Here is a 21,739-nt window from a genome sequence, read left to right on the forward strand (position 1 = left end):
TGGCCGCGGCGGCACGAGGATGGCGTTCCGCGGTGACGTGCAGGCGCTGATTGGCCCCGCCGGGGGCTGGCTGCGTCCGGACGGGAAGTGTCGCCGCGCGGGGAGCCCGGCGGCCGGCGGGTTCCCCCGGGGGGGGGGGGGGGGGGGGAGCGCAGCGGGGGCCTGGCAGCGGCGCCGGCACGGGAGGGAGGCCCAGCCGCCTCGGGAAGGGGATCCCGGGCCCGTACGTGTCCGCCGAGTCGAGTCTCCGAGGGCCGCGCTGGCCCCGGCCTCCCCTCCCCGCCGCCCCGGGCAGCAGGGCGGTCTGCGGCGGTGCCGGTGAGAGGCCGGTGGAGCGAGAAGCGACGAGTCCCGAGCGGCCAAAGCGAAAGTGTCGCCGCCGCCGGTCCCTCCTCCTCGAGGCGGCGGGCGTGCGCCAAGCGGGGCGCCTCGCTCGCCCCCGGCCCCGCAGCGCCCCGGCGCCCGTCGGCAGAACGCGTGTCGCAGAGCCCGACCGTATGAAGCACAAGCACAGCAAGCAACGGCCATAACGGCCGCAATGACACTCGCAAACGGCCCGGCTGCCGCTGCCGGCGGCAGAACTAAATACAGCAGCGGGCGCGGCGGCGGAGCGGCCGCTGGCGGCGGGGCACCCAGCGCCCAGGCCCGGTGCCCCAGACGAACACAGACACACGCAGGCGGTAGCACGGACTTCCCCGGGGCCGCTCGCCCGAGCGCCCGCTCCCAGCGGCATCGCCCGCAACCTGCTCTTCGCCCGTGCGTGCTGGAAAGTTTCATAAGAATATAAAAAGAGAGGGGGAGGGAAGGGAAAAGAAAAAAAAAAAAAAAAGGAGGTAGGAGAAAGAGAAAAAAGATTAAAAGAAAAAAGGGAAAAAGAAAAAAGTAAAAAGAAAAAAAGAAACGTTTAATAATTCATCCTGAAAGTGCCACTGATTAACCAAGAGCTCTTTCCCCCTCCAGCCACTCCAGGAGAGCGCTGCTGCGTTTGCAAAACAGCACAACACGACCGCTGCTGTTGTTAGTAATAATAATAGCAGTAATAATTACAGTAATAGTAATTTTAATCTGTCTCGGGAGCGACTCGCCCGGCTGTGGCGGGCGGCCGGCCGCCCTGTCCCGCTGCCGGCCGCGCTGAGCGCCCGCCTCATCCGCGCTGCGCGGCTCTGCGCGGCTCTGCGCGGCTCTGCACGGCTCTGCGCGGCACGGTGCGGCGGGAGCGCGGCGCACACACTGGGGCGGGGGGGGGGGGGGGTCAGTAGCGTCAGGCTCCCATGGCGTCACTATTGACGTTTCGCATTCCAGCCGCTCTATGGAGAGGCCGCTAGGGCTCCTCTCACATAAATGACGTTCAGAGAGAGGGAGCGGGAGAGCAGCGCAGAGAGGCGCCTCCGTCCCCTCTCTCCGCGCAGGCACACGCGCACCCCGGGGCACTCGCACCGGGGACACGGGCGCAGGTCCCGGCCCGGCTCCCGCCGCACACACACAAAGGCACATCGCGGCGGCGGCGGCTCGGCATCCCTCGCCCGCCCGCCTGCTCCTTCCCTCCCTCCGCCCGGGGACGGGCTGCTGGCTCCTCAGGCTTTTGCAATCCTTTTCCATGCCTCGGGATAACGCACCCTCCGGACCTGCAGCCGCCGGGAGTCTCCGGGGTTTTGTGTCTCGGGTCGTGCCGCTGGACAGCGCCTACATGCGCCTTTAAGGAAGCGGGCACCTACAAACTAGATGTAAAGACGGAACCTTCACAGCAACCGAGTACGTATACGAATGAACGGGAGCAGCTGAGGGAGAGGGACAACGCGACGTGTCCCCACTCCGGGAAAGTTGCGCTGCCGGGGTAGATGCTCGGGAGATGCCGTCGGCGGGCGATGCGGCTCAGCCGACGCGCTGCCGTGCCGGGCTCTCGCTGAAACTTTTCCCTCTCCTCCGCCCCCCCCTCCCCCCCCGCCCCCCCCCCCCCCCCCCCCCCCCCCCCCCCCGCTCCGTGGATGCTCATTTGCCGCTCGGCTTCCGAGCCTCCCGGGCGTCTCCGCAACCCCCGCCGTGCCCGGGGCACCGCCGTCCCTCGCAAACGGGAGGGCTGTGGGTGAGAGGAGCGGGAGCCGGAGCCGGTGGTACTAAGGTATTTCTGCTAGTTGTTGTCATGGAAATGATGCTGCCGGCGGCGGCGGGGAGTTTACAGCGCCGGTGATGAATGGCAGTAATTTGTCTCCTTCCTTTAACCGCGCTTGGGAAATAGGTGGTTTTGCTTGCAGAAGTTCGAGCTGTCTAATAGGGGCGGCGGGGCAGGTTGATCTAATCTCACCCCGGGAGAGAGCAGCCCCCCTCGGCAGCCCGAAAGAGCTCGCCCAAGAGGTAATTGCTGGAATGTGACATACTGTATTGAAATGAGACGGGATCTTTGCTCGGCACGTCTGCCCGGCATCTGCTCCTCGGAAATGTGCACTTTTCCCTTCGGAGGTCAGAAGCCGTAACGAGGGGCCGCGGTGCCCCGGCACGGGTGGCCCCGTGCGGGGAGCCAGGGCTGCCCCGCTCCCTGCCCCGCCGCGCCGCTGCCTTCTCCCCCCCCCCGAGCTGCGAAATAAGTTTCAGTCTTGGAAAGAGGCGAGAAAGAGTTGGCTTGTGATACTGTGTCGGGGGACAGTTATGGGGACGGCATTATCGCGATACTCTGTCCCGGGCGGAGATGCGGCTCACCTTCGCGCGGCTAGTTAATAACGCTGTTATTTAACTTGCAATTTTTGGAGACGATGGATTACGTGCGAGGGTATTTCCCAGGGAAAGGGCGGAAAACGCTGTTTTCTGGGGGTGGTGGTGGCGTGTTGGGATCGGATTTTTTTTTCTCCAGAAAATAAAAAAAAAGTTTGGGAATGAATCGCTAACTTTTATCCAAGCCGCTTCAATCGATTACATTCTTCGCCCTATTTTTCTCTCCTCCGTGGAGACCGTTGTGTGCTGGAGTCAAGCCCCGGTAAAAAAACAATGGACTAAACCAGACCAGACGGTTCCTTCGGAGGTGAAATCTCACGCGAGCTCGTGGATGTTTGCTGGAGTGACCGTGCGGCTCGGGGCGATTCCTCCCCCCCAAAAAACAAATCGCGAGCTAACCGGCGGTGGAAATCGAGCTCAAAACTTTTTAATTCAATGGAGCTTCCCCCTCCGCGGTCCCTCCCGGGTAAATGAAGGTTTCGAAACTCGCCTGAAGAAGTCACAATCACAATGGAGTATTTCACGGTTTCCTCCTCGTATTACAGGGTGGGGAGGGGTGTCACTCGGGGCTGAATGTAAAGTGCACGGAGGAAGAAAAGAGCTTTGACAAGGGTAGTTATTTCCTCCTAATTTACAGCCCTTACGGCGCTGCGCTCCTGGCTCGGGCGGCTGCAGTCCGAGGGGTGTTGCATGGTTAAAGCGCAGCGAGTGTCTCTAGGTAACCGGCGGCCCGGGGGGTGGAGGAGCCCCAGGGCGCTCCGCGCCGAGCGGGAAGCCGCCTCGCCGGAGCTCGGCAGGGAACAAAACCCTCGGGAAGAGAAAGGGATGAGCTGACAATCACTTAACATCCCGGGAGCTGGCGAGGGGTGGGGGAGTGGGGGGATCAAAGGAGAGGGGAGCGGGGAAGGCAATGGAAAAAAGGACGAGGAACGGGAGAAGGAGTCGCCGGGGAGCGGCTCCCGTGGGCAGGGGCCGGCGCCGCCGCGCATCCCCCGCGCTGCCGCGGAGCCCCCGGGCCGTGCTGGCAGAGCCGGGCGGCTCCTCCGAGCCGGGGGTACGCGGCGGGGCCGCACTCCCTCCCCCGCGCCCACGGTGGTGACCGCGGGGCGTCCCGCGGGGCCCGGAGACGCCGCCGGTTACCGGGCTGGCAGGGTACCCCTCGAGCTCGGCAGGTACCCGCGCGTAGAAACTTCCAGCCTGCTTCCCGCCCGTCCCTCCTCCCCGGGAAAAGAAAGTTCCCGCGGGGAAGCGGACGCGCGGGGATGCTTTGCTCCGCTCCTTGGAGTCACCCCGCCCGAGGCTCTCCTCTTGCCTTCCCTAGGCTCCTTGCTCGGGGAACTAACCGGCAGCTCCGCTGTCCCAGCCCTCTGCTTTCTGCCTTTTGTGCGATGCGGGGGCGGGAGCCGGCAAAACCGCGCTCCCCGCCCGGCCGCCCCTGCCCCGCCGCGGGGCGAGGCGAGCGCTTTGCCGTGCGAGCACGGGGGAAGGTGCCCCCGCGTCCCGCCGGGGAGAGGCGGGGGGGCCGCCCTCTGCCCCGCCGGGCACCGCCGCCCCCTGACCCTGCCTTCTCCCCCCGCCGCTGGCGGACAGAGCCCGGGTCGGAAGAGCGCCCTCAGCCGAGGCCAGGCCCCAGACCCGCCTCCGCAGAGAGGTCCCAGCCGGCACCCACCCCGCCGCCCGCCGCCGCCGCCGCCGCCGCCGCCCGCACCTCCAGCCCCACCATTCAGCGCGCAAGATACCCGCCAGGTAAGCTGCCGCTCCGCGGGGCCGGGCGGGCCGGCGCCTCCCGGCAGGGAGGAGGAGGAGGAGGAGGAGGAGGAAGGGGTGTGTGTGTGTGTGCGGGAGATCCTGCCGCGGCCCCTACCCTTCCCAAATCCGTTCGGCATCATCGGTCCCCGGCGTCCCGTACGGGGGCCGAGGGACGTTTGGATCCCAAATGGATCTGGGCAGCGCTCTTAGCGATGCCGCGTCAGGGCACATGGCGGTGGCAAGCCCCCAGCCCGAGATGTGCCGGAGTGAAGGGGAAAATGGGTGGGATGTTGGCGTCCCTGCGAGGAGCCCAGCTTCCCTGGCGTGGAACTGGGCATCCCGCACGTCGAGCTCTCGCAAAGGTAGCAGAATAACGAGCTCCGAATGTCCCTACCATCATTTGGGCATTGATGACAGGTTGCTCTTCAATGCGCCTCCTGTGGGTATTTGGTGTTCTTTGGGGGTTTTTTTTGTTGGCTTTTTTTTTTATATATTGTTGGATAAAGAAGAAAAAATGCCAGGTTATTTACTTTGCTGGGTAATTAATACTGGTTCTCTAAGTGGAAAAGTAGGGGTTAGAATTAGTCAAGTGTGCTGGCAAAGGGCAAGGTAGGAGGAGTCCTGCAGAACCAGGAGAGACCAGACCTTTAGGTTAGGGATATTTTTTCTGTCCTGAGGTCGAACTTATTTTAGACTTCTGTTTTCTTACTCCACTTTGCACAGAATTCAGTGACATAACCCTGTTATGCTCAGAAGAGCACAGAAAAAAACATAATGATCTGTTTCCCTGAACTCCTGCTCATTTTCTAGGCTAGCAAAAAAGCCTTTTTCCTTCACAGGGCTGTGTATCAACACATCCACTTGTGACATTATCTGTCCGCTCGCTCCATTGTATTCCTCAGTCAGTTCTCAGTGGAGGTGTGTGGAAGGAATGTCTTTCTCTTTTTACCTGATTAAGCACTAATCACTATGTTTTAACAGGCAGTCCTTTAACAAATGATAATAATAGGACTTTCCATTAAATGTGTGTGCGTGGAATGGCATGGGCAGAAACTGCTAGGGAAAAAAAAGAGAACGGTAGAAAAATACATAAATAACATTGGGAGGCAAGGCTTGTGAAAGGGTTGTCCTGCTTTTTACTTTAAGCGTTTGGATTTACAAGCAGGAAGGTCTTAATTTCAGCACTATTTTTTTCTCAGTTTTTAATGTTTTCTGGAGAAGAAGAAAGATATGAATGGTTTGTGACAGGACAATAATTGAAATATCATGCTTAGTTCAAACATGTTTATCTGAAAAGCAGGCAGGAAAGAATTAAAAGTTGATTTAATACAAATTATTTGGACTCCTGCATGCCAGGCTCAAGTGAATATTTTAAAATAGTAAGTGTAGGGAGTTCTTAAAATACCGAGGAAAACCTCATTATTTTCAAGGCAGCTTTTTTTTTTTTTTTCAGTATGAATTGTTTCTCAAGTGCTTTTGGAATACAAATTACCACAATTAAGAAGAGATGAACTGCACTTAATTTTGATATACGTTTTCTCCATATTTACTTTTCTCTTCACAACAGAATGTATACTAATTGATGTGTTTTATTCCTCTGCTGTGGAACCAAAACACACCATGCACTTTTAGTTTGGGTTGCAAATATTGGGCTAGAGTCTCCCAGTGTTTAGTCAGGCAAACCTCAGATGGATTGCAGAACTGGGTCCATTATTTCCTGAGAGCAGCAAAGGAAAGAGCAGACTAGTAGGAAATGTAAAAGAAAACCAAAATCAAATCTTTATAGCCAGACACTGTGTTGCTTCAACCATCCCAGCTATTGGTGAACCACATTAACTTTTATGACTAATGGATAAAAACTATTGTATTAGCAGCCTCAACCTTGCTTTCCCATGAAAACAGAAACAGAAATACCACATACTTTTTCTCTTACATTTTTGCAATTTTAAGGGTATGTTGTACCACCCACTTTTTTAGGAGAATGTTGTACCACAGATAAGCTTTGAAACTACTAGTTAGGCAGCAACCTTAAATTATTAGCTGACCAGAAATATGCTTCAAAGGCCCAGAGCTGAGTAAGCAAAATTGATGTTTGCAAGTCCTAAGCAGCAAACACTGTGATTTGAGCCATTCCTGTGGCATGCACTGCAGATGCTGTTTCTTTTAAAATAAATATAATTTTTAATACTATGCATTTGATAATCTTGTTTACCCTTCGTGAAAATTTTACGGCACAGTTGCGTGCATACTGAGATAGATTTAGAGCCACAAACTGTTTTCATTCTGCTTATCTAATTCTCATTGACACCTATGTATATTAAGCAGCAGATGCAGGGCAGCTTGAGATGGAGTCTTCTCTCACTGACGCTGGTATAAATTCACGTTGTTCCCGCAACTAGCTGAGAGCTGGCTCCCTAATACCTAATGCTTAGTCGATGCCCCATGCCTATTTCTTGTTGAAAGGCAAAGACTTGAGGCTGATTTATCTGTCGCCTGTCCAGGCCAGAGTGGGAGTCGGGTGTCTAGCTCCGTGACGTGTGGGAAAGCTTCTAGGAAAGACGTTCACAAGGGCCTGGGCCGCAGCCTCAGTGTGCTGGACTTGTTGCTAACGTTGCCCTTTGCCCTTGCAGATATGCCCTGTGTGCAAGCGCAGTATAGCCCTTCACCGCCCGGTTCAAATTATGCAGCTCAGACCTATGCGTATGGCTCGGAGTACAGCTCAGAGATCATGAACCCTGACTATGCCAAGCTGACCATGGACCTGAGCAGTACCGAAATCACCGCCACTGCCACCACCTCCCTTCCCAGCTTCAGCACCTTTATGGAGGGTTACTCTGGCAGCTATGAGCTCAAGCCTTCCTGCCTCTACCAAATGCAATCTGCCTCCTCTGGCCAGAGGCCCCTCATAAAGATGGAAGACACGCGGCTCTCCCCATACCAGCCCTCACTGCCACCCTCCACGGATGAGGGGATGCCCAGCACTTCCATGTACTTCAAGCAATCCCCGCCCTCCACGCCCACCACGCCCGGCTTCCCCTCTCACCAGAGCCTGTGGGATGAGCCCCCGCTGCAGCCCACGCAGACCTGCCTGCCGCCCAGCCACCTGATGGACGCCGCGCCCATGAAGACCGTGCCTCCGCGCTTCCCCCTCTTCCACTTCAAGCACTCGCCCCCCCACACGCCGGCCACGGCCACACACATGTGCTATGACCCTGCCTCCCTGAGCCTGCCCCTGGGCTCCGACAGACCCGCCGCCAGCCAGGCGCCCATGGAGGGCCATTCCTACGGGCTTCACCTGGCCAAAAGGCCAGCCACCTTAGCCTTCTCACCGCTCGGCCTCAACGCAGCCACCTCCAGCCTGATGGGTGAGAGCAGTGGTGGCGGCAGCAGCGGCCTCCCATCTCCACCCAGCAGGAGCTCCTCATCCGGGGAAGGCACCTGCGCCGTCTGTGGGGATAATGCCGCCTGCCAGCACTACGGGGTACGGACGTGTGAGGGCTGCAAGGGCTTTTTTAAGGTGAGAGCTCTGCTGTTTGCTCCCCTCCCTGCTTCCCCCAGCCCCCCCTCCCTCCCCGCCTGCCCCAGCACGCCCCTGCTCCTCGCCTGGGGAGCTCGGGGTGTTGTGTGTCCAGGCTCAGGGCCCCCAGCAGGGCGGGATGGACACCTGCCCAGGGTTTTTGAAGAAGGCCAAAGCGAGCCCTCCGTAGGGTAAGAAGATGAGCCAGTCTCTGCTGAGGAAGGGCTGTGGCAGTGAGCTGGGCAAACCACATCTCCGGTCTGCCAGCATCCCCCAGCGGAGCACAGGTCACCCCTCTCTGAGCTATAAACTGCATTTATTCTATAGTGAAGCTCACCTGGAATACGTGCAGCCTGGGTTTTACTCAGTCCCTTGTTCCTGTTAAAACTCATTTTGGAGTGAGAAAAGGAACCCTGATATCATAAAAGTCAGTATTTCAGTGGATGGCAGCAGTGCCGTTTGCCGTGCTGGGGCGGTTGGGGTGAGGAGGGCTGGGGGGTCGGCACCAGGAAGAAACTGATTTCATACACGGGACACCCAAGCGCTTCTGGTTTTACTTGGTGGCTGCCTCATCATTACACTTCAGTTGGGGAGCCCAGTGAGTCCTCACCAGTGGGAAGCTGCTTGCAGAGCAGTGACTAAGCACTGCACAGGGTCCCGGTGCCTGATCGGTAACGGAGAAGGCTTTGCAGCTGAATAGCAACACAAATAACTCACGCATGGCAGTTTCTCAGTGGAAACTTTGTGCTTACATTTTTAAGAACGGAATACTCTCTTTTGCTCTTAGATATGGGTGCTTTGTAATTTCCTTGCAGAAAAATGATTTCAGATTGCAGTATTATTTTCAGAAATAGCTTGTTTTCAGTGAAGAACTTGGGATATACTTTCGGTGTGATGGTTCTGGGCAGCATGTTTAAGATTTGATGTGTTTGGGGTTGATTTGTTATGTTCCTTCCTGCAAAGACAGCAGTCATGCCCCTGTTCTGGTAAAAGATGGGAATAAAAATAGTCCAAAAATAGTTGGAGGGAGGGCTTACAAGATTTTTTTTTTAATTGTAGACAGAGCTGCTAATGTTACTTAATAATAATCCTTCGACAACATGGTAAAATACCCATCTCCTATGTAACTCATTTGTTATTTAAATATAACTAGAAAAAGGAACACAAATGACCTGGAAATAGCAGCTCTTATGGGCCCGATCCAGCTCTTATGGGCCCGATCCTGCACCTGTGGAAATCAGTACCATATCCTTGATTTGGAGTAGTACCTAGATCTTATTCTGCAACATTAAACAGTTTTCAGCTCCAAAGTGCAATGAACAATATTTGCTGTGTCTTTTAAATTTAGTACATTGAGGCTGTTATTTGAAAAGGAACACAAATTACAAAATAATATTTATCCATTAATTTAATTGCAGTGAAAGATTTAATACTGAATGTTGAATTGATACATTTGTGCCTGCTCTGATGTCTTTCCTATTAATGCCTTGTTTTGGTGCTAAGTTTTTTATTGATGTATCTTTGATTTTGAGTATGGAAACACATAATACATTTTTGCATCAATATTTGTTACATTCTCTCAAGGCTTACCAGGTTTTTACAAATTTTAAATTTATTGTATGGTTTTAAGATCAATTTAAGGTTAGTTAAATGTATGTGACTACAGTATAATTCTGTGGGTTTTTTCCCCAGGTCAGGTTAGCTTTCCCAGAAATATTTCACTACATGTATTTTGTAGGGGTTTCTGGGTATTTTTATTTTTCTCCCTGATGATTTTAATGGCTAACCAAACCAGTTATTGTGGTATTTGACTAACAATAGTGATAGCAAGAGAAGTACATTGGAGATCATTTTGATTTTATTTTAATAAGGTCAGCAATAATCAAGGGAATGAACCAAGTAGAAAATTGTTCCCATAGGGGTATTAAGAGCGGAGATAATCTAATCCCCAAAGGTAGATGTGATGACCTGGTAATTTCAGATATGATTTTATCATTCAAAGTTGCCTGTCTCTAGAGACTTGCTTCAGAACAATCCTAGATGATTTTCATTGTCAGCAGCTAACACTAATAAAATTGTTTTTCCTGCAGGCTAGTGTGTTAGGAAATTAATTTTATCTAATTATATGAATTGCACTGTCGCTTTTCATGTTGTAATTAAAACACATTTTGTCAGGTTCTGAGTTGTTCAAGAAACAATCAGTTTACTATTTTTGTGTTGCATTTTCACAGAGAACAGTTCAGAAAAATGCAAAATATGTTTGTCTGGCAAACAAAAACTGTCCAGTGGACAAGAGACGTCGTAACAGATGCCAGTACTGCCGGTTTCAGAAGTGTCTCAGCGTCGGCATGGTTAAAGAAGGTAAGGACTATTGATATTATCGTCCTAGACACTGAAATACGATGTTTAATGAATCTGTGTGTATATGTGTGTGGACATGGATGCCTTTACAATTAATTTTACACTGATGGGATTCATAACTTACCCCCAAATATGTGTATTTATGTAATAATGTATTGATCTTCTTTTTTTCACCCATATTATCATATTTAGACTTTAGACCCCAGAGTTCAAGAACAGCAAGGTCACAAGAGGATAATTTGACACTGGACAAAATGTCTCCTTTATTAACTTTGAACATTGTTCGATAATGCTGTTGGCTTCCCTTGTTAGGTTACTGGGGGCTGCACTGGCTTGTGTGCATTTTGACATAGGATCTTGCCTCATTCCCATAAGCTGATTGTAAATATGCAATTAATTTAAATGGAAACCGGATCAACTCATTAGTCCCAATTCTGCAAATATTTAAGTATGTGAGTAATACTCTGTGAGCAGTCCCATTGCAAATAGTAACATGTACAATATAACCTATATAGCATGACCATATTTTTTCAAAGGCTTCAAGAAAGCTGGAATTACTTTGCATATATGACTCTGCCATTTAAAAGGTGCACCATTAGTAGGAACATTATAATATGTGTTTCACCTTCAGTTTTCTTTCAGCAGTAGAGTGAATTAGCGAGTGTGTGTGTGTGTGTGCGTGGGCACACATCCACAGGCACACAGATGTGCTGGAAACAAAGCATGAACACTGGGAACACAGCTGGGCTTTAAGTAAGCAGCTACATTGCTGCTTATGATCATAGGTCTGATGCAATTTTGGTATCGTTTGTGTTCCTTTGCAATCAAAGGCATCGGGAGCATGTGCTGAAAATGGAGATGCTCTTATTTTTCCTGGTCTGGCCACCGCAAGAAAAGCAGGTGTTCATTCTGAACTGTCATTTGCTGGTTTCTTCACAACTGATTCCCTTCTTATTTTTTACCTAGTCGTCCGTACCGACAGCCTGAAAGGGAGAAGAGGTCGGCTGCCTTCCAAACCAAAGAGCCCCTTACAACAAGAACCCTCTCAGCCCTCCCCGCCTTCTCCTCCCATCAGCATGATGAACGCCCTCGTACGAGCTTTAACCGACTCCACACCCAGGGAACTTGACTATTCAAGAGTATGTCTCACTTTTTTTTGCCTGTTTGTTTTCCACATAGAAATGATTTGCAAAATGCATCTCTACTTACCAGTTGTTCTGCTAAAATTGAATTAAATGTGAAATTTGGATGAGGGTAGAAATTTGTCCAGCCAGCCATGTCTTTTCATGGTAGGTGGATGATGAGGAGCAAGAAGGTGCAGTAGAAATTACTGTTAGTAACTATTCATCATGAGGATCTCAATCACAGTGTTAACTGCTGTATATTCCATGGGTGAGTGACAGCAAAAATGCATGGATAAGTAGAGCATTCTTCCTGCAAAAGGCTGTGCCAAAACACTAGAAGTTACAATACAATCAATTAATCTACCAGATTCAGGAGCCGTGCTCCTACATCCAGTATCTTAATTTCCAGGTTCTGAAGGCTAAAATCTAATAGCACTTCCCTAATATTCATCCTAATAATAACTGGATGGATAAGGCCATTTCTATTGACATCAGTAGGAATTTTGCCATTATTTAAATGGGACCAGGGTCTGGCTTTGAATACTCCGGTATGACTATTTCTTCAGTAAAATTCACATTTGTAAAACAAACCTTTAAAAATTAAAATTCTAAAAAATTATCTCAGCAAAGCTTTACCAGCTTGTTCTCTAATCTATCATATTCACCATTTAAATATTCATGGAATATTTTGAAAGCTTAAAACCCTGTTCTATAGTTATTAAAATACAGCATTGGGGTGGCTTGTTAAATACATTTTTAGGCAGGTTGATATAGGAAAAGAAAAAAATACAGCTGAGGAAAAACAAGATCAAATTCCTTCCCCTTAATGAAATATGATTAAATCAGAGACTGTAAAAAACTACAGCTGTACTCAGAGAACATCTACATTGACCATTTATCACTTGTTGCTAAGTAATATTTAATACTAAAACATATTTCATTTTAATTATATAAAAATTACATTATTCTATTTTAAACTATACTTACATGTCATTTAGCTATTTTAAGCATACTGTAGCATCTTTTCTTCAAGCTAATCTGTAAGTTTACAATCATATAATTTTCCCAATTATTATTAAGATTCTAGCTGTTCAGTATCTGACAGCCTTTTAGGGGGAGAATGCATTAGCCATATTTACACGTATGTTAAGTTACCCAGAATGTCTCAGGGGGTCATTCTGCAAATACCGAGGTGTGTGATGAGCTGTGCTCTTTGACAGAAATCTGCTGGGTTCCACAGAATTGCAGGCATATAATAGCCCAGGCCATGAAAGTGGTATCTAACCTTGTGTACTTATTTATTTATAGATATAAAGTTCTTCTGTATTTACAAAAAAACTGAATGAAAGCTGTGTATTTTTATGTGACTTTTTTCTTTGTCCTGCAGTAATTATTTCTTCTTTAATGAAAACAGTCCATAGATCTAACTGTTGAACAGTTCTGTTGGATGTTACAGGAAGCATATGATTGACAGTAAATTAATTTAGTCTTGGTAGCTGAAAGATTAAGTGTGATTGTCTTTTAGGACATATTAATATCTAAGTTTTTCTTTAGAATAAAATATGTAATAGTCTGTTATGCTCAGCAGTACTGAAAAGACAAAAATATGCTAGAAGAAATGAATAAGTTCTTATGTTTTTCATAAAGCATACTTACTTTGAAAAGTTAAGGGAGATCAGAAACAAACAATGTAAAAACTGAGATTACCTAAATCAAATATGCTGTAAACACACTGCAATGCTAAAAAAAACCCTTTGAAGAATAAACCTGCACCCGTAAAGACTAATTTATGGCATGTTCGGTTAGGCTGTGACCCTGCTGAGCACCACAAATGGATAGGTAGGGAAATCTGGCTTTGCAGTCCGTCCTAACACTTCTGCAGGCAAGACCTCAATATTTAGAATGGTCTTCATGTTTACAAGCTGTAATGTCTTGACTGTCTTAAAAATACTGATAAGAGTTTCAGAGAGGAATGGGTACCCCTTCGCGCTAAAAAACCCTATACACACAAAAAAAGGCCAAAACCCAACCCCAAAAATAAATTACATAAGCTATGAATTTTCAACCAAAACAAGGTTGGAACCAGTTCTGTTCAGAACATGGCTACTTTTCACTTCAGCACTGGTTTTAACTTACCAGTCCACAGCAATGGTATATTTAGGTACTTGGTTTCAAAAAGCAATTACTAGGAAGAGAATTTGGTTTGTGAACTCCTTAAAGGCCAAGGGCCGCAGTCTGGTCTCACACCTGTTTTACTGGTACAATTCCACTCCTAAGTAAGCAAGATGAGAAACAGACACTAAATCTCGCTGTCCTTACTCATGCAGAATAGCCACCAACTTAAATAGAAATGTTGCCTTTTTGGAAGGAGAGTGCAGCATTTAGGTAATAATATTCCCCCTACCACCCCCCCACCCCCCTTCCCCAGCCACAAATTAAAGCAAATATTGGGGCTTTTGGAAAAACAAGCGTAGCTCCTTGTCTGCGCAGAGGAGTTACTGTCAGGCTTTTGCAGCTGTAACAGCTGATGGAGATCTGATGAAAGCAGGCAAGGGGTAGAGTTATGTTGTGCTATCAGGCTTCCCAGCATCAGCCGTTCTGAATCTCTTTAGATATACCATACAAGTTAATGTTGCTTCCTACACGTGCAGCCCCCTCCTTGAGTAACAGTTGGGTTTAATGTAATTTCCAAGGGAGCTCTGAGTGAGGGAGGAAAGGCAGAGCTTTTTCTTCTGGTTTTCTCCTGGTGTGACTCCAGTTTGTACAGGGCAGGTTAAGAAGTGCAGATCAGAGCCTTTCCATACTGTGGCCTCCTGACCAAGGGCAGACTTACCAGCTGTCTCGGTTGGAAGTTAGGTCAAATATCACCTTTTCTCAAAGAAATAGCCACAGAAAAAAGCCACAGATTTTGGTGCATGAAACAGAACCATATGTAATGATTATGGTTACTTATATACTTGTAAGTCTGTTACAAGTAAATAATACTTTATTTTAGCTATTCTTTGTAGTAAGCAGTGACATTGCAGCAGCTAAAAATTACACAATTGCATAAATTTTTTTACCTTTCCTCTAAAATTGCTCTTATGGGATAAGCTATAACAACAAATACAGGTTATATATTTTTTAAATGCATTTAATTAAGTGCCCCACATGGGCCGTACTGTAGCATTGACAGTTACGTGACATAATGCAGCATTCAGCTTCATTAGAAAATGTTAAAACTTTGCCTTACTTTTGCCAAAGGAATGTTTTATAAATACTTGGAACAAACTAATACCTGGCATAATTATGCTGACTTGTGATGAGTTATATTTAGAATGAACTTAGGGTAGTATCTTTTTTCTTTTCCTTTTCTCTTCCTTCCTCTTCACTGCCTAAAGGATCAAGAATGTGTTTTGCCTTAACAGTACCTATGGTGAGGCAGGAGTTCCCAGCAGCCTGTTTGGTTTCACCATGTAGAAAGGAGTTATAGTGAGCCCTGTGCAGCAAAGCACATCTCCCAGAGCCAAGATGCACACTGTCATGGCTTGCTCTGCAGCTTCATTTTAAGAGGGTTCAGAATATACAAGGCCTCTGAAAAACCGTATGATAATTTGCCACCCACTAATCACCCCAGTGCATCTTGCTGCAGTCCAGTGCCAGGAGTAGTTAATTCATACTGGTTGAACATCCTCAAGTGCTCCACGCAGATGGGGGACTGAGCACGTAAATGGTGCAGCATACTGCTGCTCCCCATCCTTTCTGTATTTTGGCCTCTGTGTGCTTCACTGTCACAGGATCCTTCAGAGTAGCTGGGGCAGAATTTGTCTCCACATAAACTTTATAAGAGGGATCGCATGTGTTTCACTAGCTGACCAGGCATGTGAGCTGGAGTTTACCATGAGAAACTCGTGCAGCTAGTGTTGGGTAGGCAGAACCCAGAGTTATTCAGGGTAGCACCAGTACCCCAGATATGGCCAGAGGTCTCCAGGATTGCTGTGGTTCTCCAGGAAGTCAGCGACTCTGACACTGTGTCCGTCGTCCCTTACCTACCACCAGCAACCAGCTCCAACTAGGACAGGCAGAGTACAGGACACCTACTCGAGAAGTTCTGCTTGCCGCCTCCCTCTCTTTCCTGCGTTCAGGTGACTTTTGGGTTGCAGTTAGGAGCTTGGGTGGTATCTGCAGCCCAAGTGGCACACCTGTAATTAGGTCCTCCCAGGCTGCCAGTCCACTGTTACTGATTGGGAAAGAGATGTGGGTCTTTCTGCTTCCACTCTGGCTTGGGGAGTTGCTAGGAAGCCCTTTAGGCTGATGGGCTCAAACCCTAACTGCGTGTAGAAAGTTGTTCCCAAAGGGTGTGCACACTTCTTTCAGCCATGGGGACCATCCCAACCTTGCCTGGGCTGAGTCCCAGAGAGAGGGTGCATATGAAATCTCTCCCAGAAATAACCCACCAGATGTCTGATGATGAGGATGTTACAATAAATGCCAAATTATTCAGTTCCTGCTCAGAAACGCAGCAGCACTTTCCAAGTGTAGAATCGGACTAAGCCACGAAAGCTCCTGTTGTATTTTCTGCCAAGAGAGAGAGAGAGCAATGTCACGGGAGTGACAAGGATCCACTGGTGAGGAAGTAGGAGATAGCGGGGAGGGAGCTTTCAGAGGGTCATGGGAAAGCTGAGCCTGTCGAATGGTTGTCTGGAAGAGTTATGGCCGCATAAGCAGGATAATAGGTTCTCCTGGACCCTAAATGCTTCTCTTTGAAGGATAAGAGGTGATATGGGGCAGCTGTTTTACTTTGAACCAATTCTGTATTCAAATGAAGCAATGCTGCATGTGTCAGATAAAACGTGATTTATCTTACATGGCTCTATCACTGTCAGATAAAATGCGGTTTGAGAGGTTTTGGAAGAAATTGTGTTTTGGACATACTGAGACAAATTCATCAATGGGAAAAGTGTTTAATTGTAGTAAGTTAAATAGTATTCCTCCTCTAGTATGATGGAAATTATGCTACCCACCAGGTTCCTGTTTCTGTTTACTAATAGCATATAGGTACTTGTAATGTGATAAACAATTTCTATATACGTGGAAATATTTTTGCAATATACATCTGAATAGCAAAATGCCTGCAGGTAGTCGAATGGGTAGATAGATGTAGACCTACTTACTATGATAATAATACCAGCTTTGCCACAGAAGGAAATGTTGTTGGGCAAGTAACACCGTATGTTTCACAGAATGCCCTTAAATGCATATAACCTTGCTTTCTGTGGCTTTCATTTTAGTACTGTTCCACTGATCAGGCCGCTGCAGGCACAGATGCAGAACATGTACAACAGTTCTATAATCTTCTGACTGCCTCCATTGACATAACTAGAGGCTGGGCAGAAAAAATCCCAGGATTTACTGACCTCCCAAAAGAAGATCAGACATTACTCATAGAATCAGCTTTTTTGGAGCTGTTTGTACTAAGACTCTCCATCAGGTAACTATTTATTTCATTTCCTCTTGAGCTGATGTGAAAAATCATCCATCAAAATATTTTTAAGGAATAAATGTGGTGCTATCTTTGAACAGTGTCAATTGTGCCAAAAAACCCACAAAACATCAGCAATGTCTGTATCCAAAGGATATGGTGTTTAATTTGTTTTATGCTCCAGGAAAACCAAGAAAGTGACTTAAAAGGAGAGCATAGGTCTCGCTAATGTGTTTCTTTTTATTTGATATACCGCATCCTCTTCTTCCATAGTAATCGAAATTGATCCTCAGGTACTATTTGAGCAAGCTTGCTTTGTACTCATCAGCATAAACTATAGAAGAGCATCTTCAGTATGAAAGTTTTTTCCTTTTCCTCCTTCTTTTGTGCATGCACATCATTGCCATCTGTTTTTGAAAGGGATGAAGCAGATTTAAGATCTTGTTCATATCGTTTTTCTTATTAATACTAAGTCATTTAATGGAGTGAGAAGTCGTTTGTCAGTCTAGCACTAGTTAATACACTTTACCAGAACCACTTCCAGGCATTGGGAAAATCCCAGACCGGTGATTTGAATTTTGCCCTTGTTTCTTTAGGATGAAAATGACCTTTGCATGCGTTTTTTAACAGGGATTTTGGCAGTGGGGAGGGGAAGGAGAGGAGAGTTTGGCTGTAATCTCTCTCTTGCACACAGGTTTTCATATAAAAGAGTTTATGACATTATGTATATTGTGGTGCATTATTGCACGTATTTTCCATTGTTTTTTCCTTATGAATTTTTACAATCTGAAAAATGCAGATGAGACGAAGAAAATGCAGAGTTGCAGAATCTCTTCTTTCTCCAGCTTTTACTAGTTTTGTATTTCAAAATGCGCTCACTTAATATTTCTTTGGTTCAAGCATACAGTATTTAATGTAAAATGTCTTCTCTGTTTATGCCTTTGGGCAGGACCAAAATCTTAACTAATTAGACAGTCTACACCACATGCTACAGCTAACCTCAGGCTTATAACTCTACCAAGTAAGCAATCATAGAAGCTTGTTTGTTGTACTTTGGCCCCAAGGGAGAAGCATATTGTCAAACGTGAATGCCCACATATGTCTCAGGATAATATGCTTTGGATTTTAAATGACAGACACTTCAATATTGGTTATGCATTTTGCTATAAAGTAGAAGATGCATTTATAATTTTTTGAATTATTTTTATTTGAGGTCTGATACTGCTGAGGATAAGTTTGTATTCTGCAATGGACTCGTGCTTCATAGACTTCAGTGCCTTCGTGGATTTGGGGAGTGGCTCGACTCTATTAAAGACTTTTCCTTAAACTTAAAGAGCCTTAACCTTGATATCCCAGCCTTAGCAAGTTTATCAGCTCTAACTATGATTACAGGTAAGTGCTCCTTTGTTAATAGAAACCTTCAGACTAGTGCTTTGCTTTAATGTAGATTCAAGCAATTTCAGGTAACTTAGCTATATTCAGGGTAAAGAGTATGAATTTTATGCATTGGAATGACCATGCTGAAATTGTGGACTGACATTAGGCTGTTAGATACCCCTATTAAAATGAAATCTGTTTCTTCACCGTTTCATTGTTTTCCTGGACTAGCCTCTAGAAAGCAAACTGCTTCCAAGCAAATTGTGTAGCGCCTACAAAAATGTTCAAAATACTTGCTGAATTCCCTGAAAAGCCTAATGAAATGACCAGAGCTAGGTCTTCTGTGTAGCAATACTAATATCGAGGTAGCTTGAGAGCTAGAAGTTATACAGCTCATCTCTCAGCAAGATAGCTAGACCAGAAAGTGCTTCACAAGGGCAGGCAGGCTGTTTCTGGTAGCCAAGCTACTGCGGGTATTTCATTTACTGCTTTTTTGAGAGAGAAAATTGGAGAGGTCAGTAAGAAAAAAATCCTCTTCTGCATTTGTATAAAAGCTTTTGGGTGTGCATGTGACTGTATCACCCCTTCTGGCTGCTGGGGTGAACGGCAGGAACTAATGTTGGAATCTGCCAAATCCGGCCAGCAAGTACAAAATGGGGAAGCATAACCTTATGAAGTCTAATTTTCTCATTCCTGAAACAACAAAACCTCTTGAAGTACACACTGCATGCCTTGGTCTTCTTGCAATTGAAGAGGCACGGCTGATGGAAGCAGGAAGGGAGCAAGGGAGTCTGACAACCATACAGCAGAAGTCAGAGCAGCAGTCATTTCTACAGAGAACCTCACACTAATTTCAGAAAAGCTGGTAGTGCAGCTGTGTCGTTAGTGTGAGACAGGGCTTCAGTGTGCCTTGAGCTGGACCTTACCAGGGATGCTGTAAGTTCCACTGGGATGGATATTGATTTCCTTCTGCATTTCAGGTATGCACCAGTTTGCAGGCAGTGGCCTCAACAATATCAGCTGCAGTCTTCATTTTACCTAGGATGAGATGATGCTAGGGAAGCACTGAGATAAAACGTTCAGTGGCAAATGTGAAAAATAAAATTGGCCAATTCCTGCTGGCATTTTTAGAGCCAAGACTTTGGCATTAGAATTTGCATGTTACGCTTCCTCCCTGCATTTTGGTGAAGGGTTAGTGTATGTGTGTAACTCTTTGTTTCTTAAGAAGAGTATTTTCAGGTGTTTGAGTAATTTCTGTTCGTTTCTTCTGCAGGTGTAAAGGGTACTTTAAGGTCCAGGTTCTAGTTTCTTTGATAAAATGCTTAAGTCCAGAATAACTCATTGGAGTTGTTTTGTTCTGTATGAAAAATTTTCAAAAGGAGTGATATGTTAAAATGAGAAAGAAGATACCAACCTTATTTTTTTACTCCTGTATATAATATAAACATCCACTGACATGTGTTCAAGCATACTTACATATATATATTATAAATACATATATATGTATGTATGTATATACATACCTATGTACCTATATAATACATATCTGTATGCCTATGCATTTAGATATCTATAAACCAAGGACAGATGCTGTCTCTCTCCATATATGTTTACATACAGGCACATAAGCTCACACATACATAGCACATATCATTAATTTCGTTTATTTACTATATATTAGATGTGTCTTTTTTAGATAGACACAGATAGCTTGTTCTTGATTTATCTTCCTGGGGACTGAGAGGTTGCAGGTCAATGAACAGGATCCTAGCAAGCTGTCTAAGCGAATATAGAAAAAGCTATTGTATAGAAGGAAAAGTTACTCTCCTTACAAACCCATGCCCTGATTTAATATGATAATTCTTTGTTCAGTTAGACACTGTTTGCTTGCCCTTACATGACGAGTCAAAGTTGTCCAGTGGCTGGCTTAGGTCATCCTAAGATATTTAGTGGAAAAAGCTTCCAATTCGTAAAACCTCACATTTCTTCCTTACCTTGATAATAATCCTTTCAGGAGTTGACTATATTGTGCTGGTCTTCCCAAAATTTCTAAACAAATGGAAGTAACGGTTGCCCTTAAAAGGAGACCATTTCTGTCCATAAAAGCTTTAAGGTTTTCTGCATTTGTCAAGTTTTTCTTGATTTTCTTACTTTTATGAGATGGTGCTTAAAATCAAAGTCGTTTTCTGCTTATTCTTTTATTTCATGAGGCCAGTATATCTCTGCTGATTTGCTCTTAAGGACAGAGTATACTTTCATGCGATCTAAGTTAGACCAAAGCTCCTGTGTCTACTGATCTATATTCACAGTTTCAGATCTCCAAGGTCAGCTAGCTAACTTAGGGACTCAGCCAGAAATTTGGTCACCTGAAAATGGATGGTATTGCATAATGAACAATATTTAAAAAAACCCAAACAAACCTGAAAGAGGAAACTAGGTAATTATGGCTAAGAGAGCACTGCAGCACAAAGTGCTGGTGGACAGGGTTCTTTTGAGACTTTCTCAGTGATAGTATATTGAAATTCTATGTTCAGGAAAGCCTTGAGATTTGCCTCTGGTGTGGCATCCCATGAGAAGTGTCTTCATGTCTTCTCCCTACAGTTTGAGTATGACAAGCCATGTGCTAATTTTCAGCTGGTCCCGCCAAAAGAGAAAAAATAATAAAGTTTAGAAATCAGAAATCTGTTGAACATTTTTAAGCATTGTTTTGAGGCATGATTTAGGTTTAGGTGGGTCTTTGAGGGGCCATTGCTCTCTGAAGAAGGTACCCTTTTCTCCTGGAATGGACTGTTGGAGGCAATGGGTAGTTAGCAAACCCTGGTGCAAATCCTTTTTGTGAGTCAGAGCAAAAGAGAGTGACCTTTTCCAGGTACATAAGATATCTGACTACTGAGTATCACTGTCTTTTGTGTTGAGGCCATTGGACGTATTTCATGCGCTGCGGAATGGCTGTTGTATATGATGATCTGGGAACAAGCTGGTGCTCAGAGAGACACCCAAGGCCCAGTCTCTGGTCTGATTCCAACAGGAAGGGAATCTGACCGTGAATCTCCCATGTCCCAGATGGATAGCCCTGTTACTGGGCTGCAAGCTAGGACAGAGCAGGAAAGCTCTGTTTTGTGAATCTGCTTGTTCACTTTTATTAGCAACACTGCAAAACTGAAGTGCTGGCTTGAGCAAGATTTTCTGCATTATTACACAAATTGCTCCAGTTTTTATTTTGCATGAGTCAACTTGTCATGACTTGATGGTTCAACCAAAAAAGGAAAAAGACAACAACCCAGTGTTCTGTAATAGTCATAGCTTGTTTTAATACTGTACAACATCATAGGTAGCACCAAATTCAAGAATTGGCTCCCTGGGTAAGGAAAAAAACTCCTGGGAATAAAGACCTGTTTGTTCTTCTTGATTTCATGAGTGCTCTCCACAGCCTGAGCAAAGATG

General features: G+C 46.4%; 1 protein-coding gene across 2 annotated transcripts in view; it reads left to right on the forward strand.

Moving 5' to 3' along the window:
* Positions 1–1,262: 1,262 nt before the first annotated feature.
* The window catches only part of NR4A3 (nuclear receptor subfamily 4 group A member 3), a 29,062-nt gene continuing 8,585 nt past the window's right edge, over positions 1,263–21,739 (forward strand). Inside the window, exons 1-7 of one of the 2 annotated variants that reach the window (XM_056332832.1) lie at positions 1,263–1,752; positions 4,297–4,452; positions 7,086–7,972; positions 10,204–10,333; positions 11,300–11,472; positions 16,728–16,927; positions 18,132–18,310. In XM_056332832.1, coding sequence (XP_056188807.1) covers positions 7,088–7,972; positions 10,204–10,333; positions 11,300–11,472; positions 16,728–16,927; positions 18,132–18,310 — 1,567 coding nt within the window. In that variant the 5' untranslated portion in view covers positions 1,263–1,752; positions 4,297–4,452; positions 7,086–7,087. Of the gene's footprint in view, positions 1,753–4,296; positions 4,453–5,975; positions 7,973–10,203; positions 10,334–11,299; positions 11,473–16,727; positions 16,928–18,131; positions 18,311–21,739 lie in introns of those variants that run through there. The other variant, XM_056332834.1, reaches the window with a different exon arrangement.

This window comes from Falco biarmicus, chromosome 3 (genome assembly GCF_023638135.1).
Source record: "Falco biarmicus isolate bFalBia1 chromosome 3, bFalBia1.pri, whole genome shotgun sequence".
NCBI classification, from domain to species: Eukaryota; Metazoa; Chordata; class Aves; order Falconiformes; family Falconidae; genus Falco; species Falco biarmicus.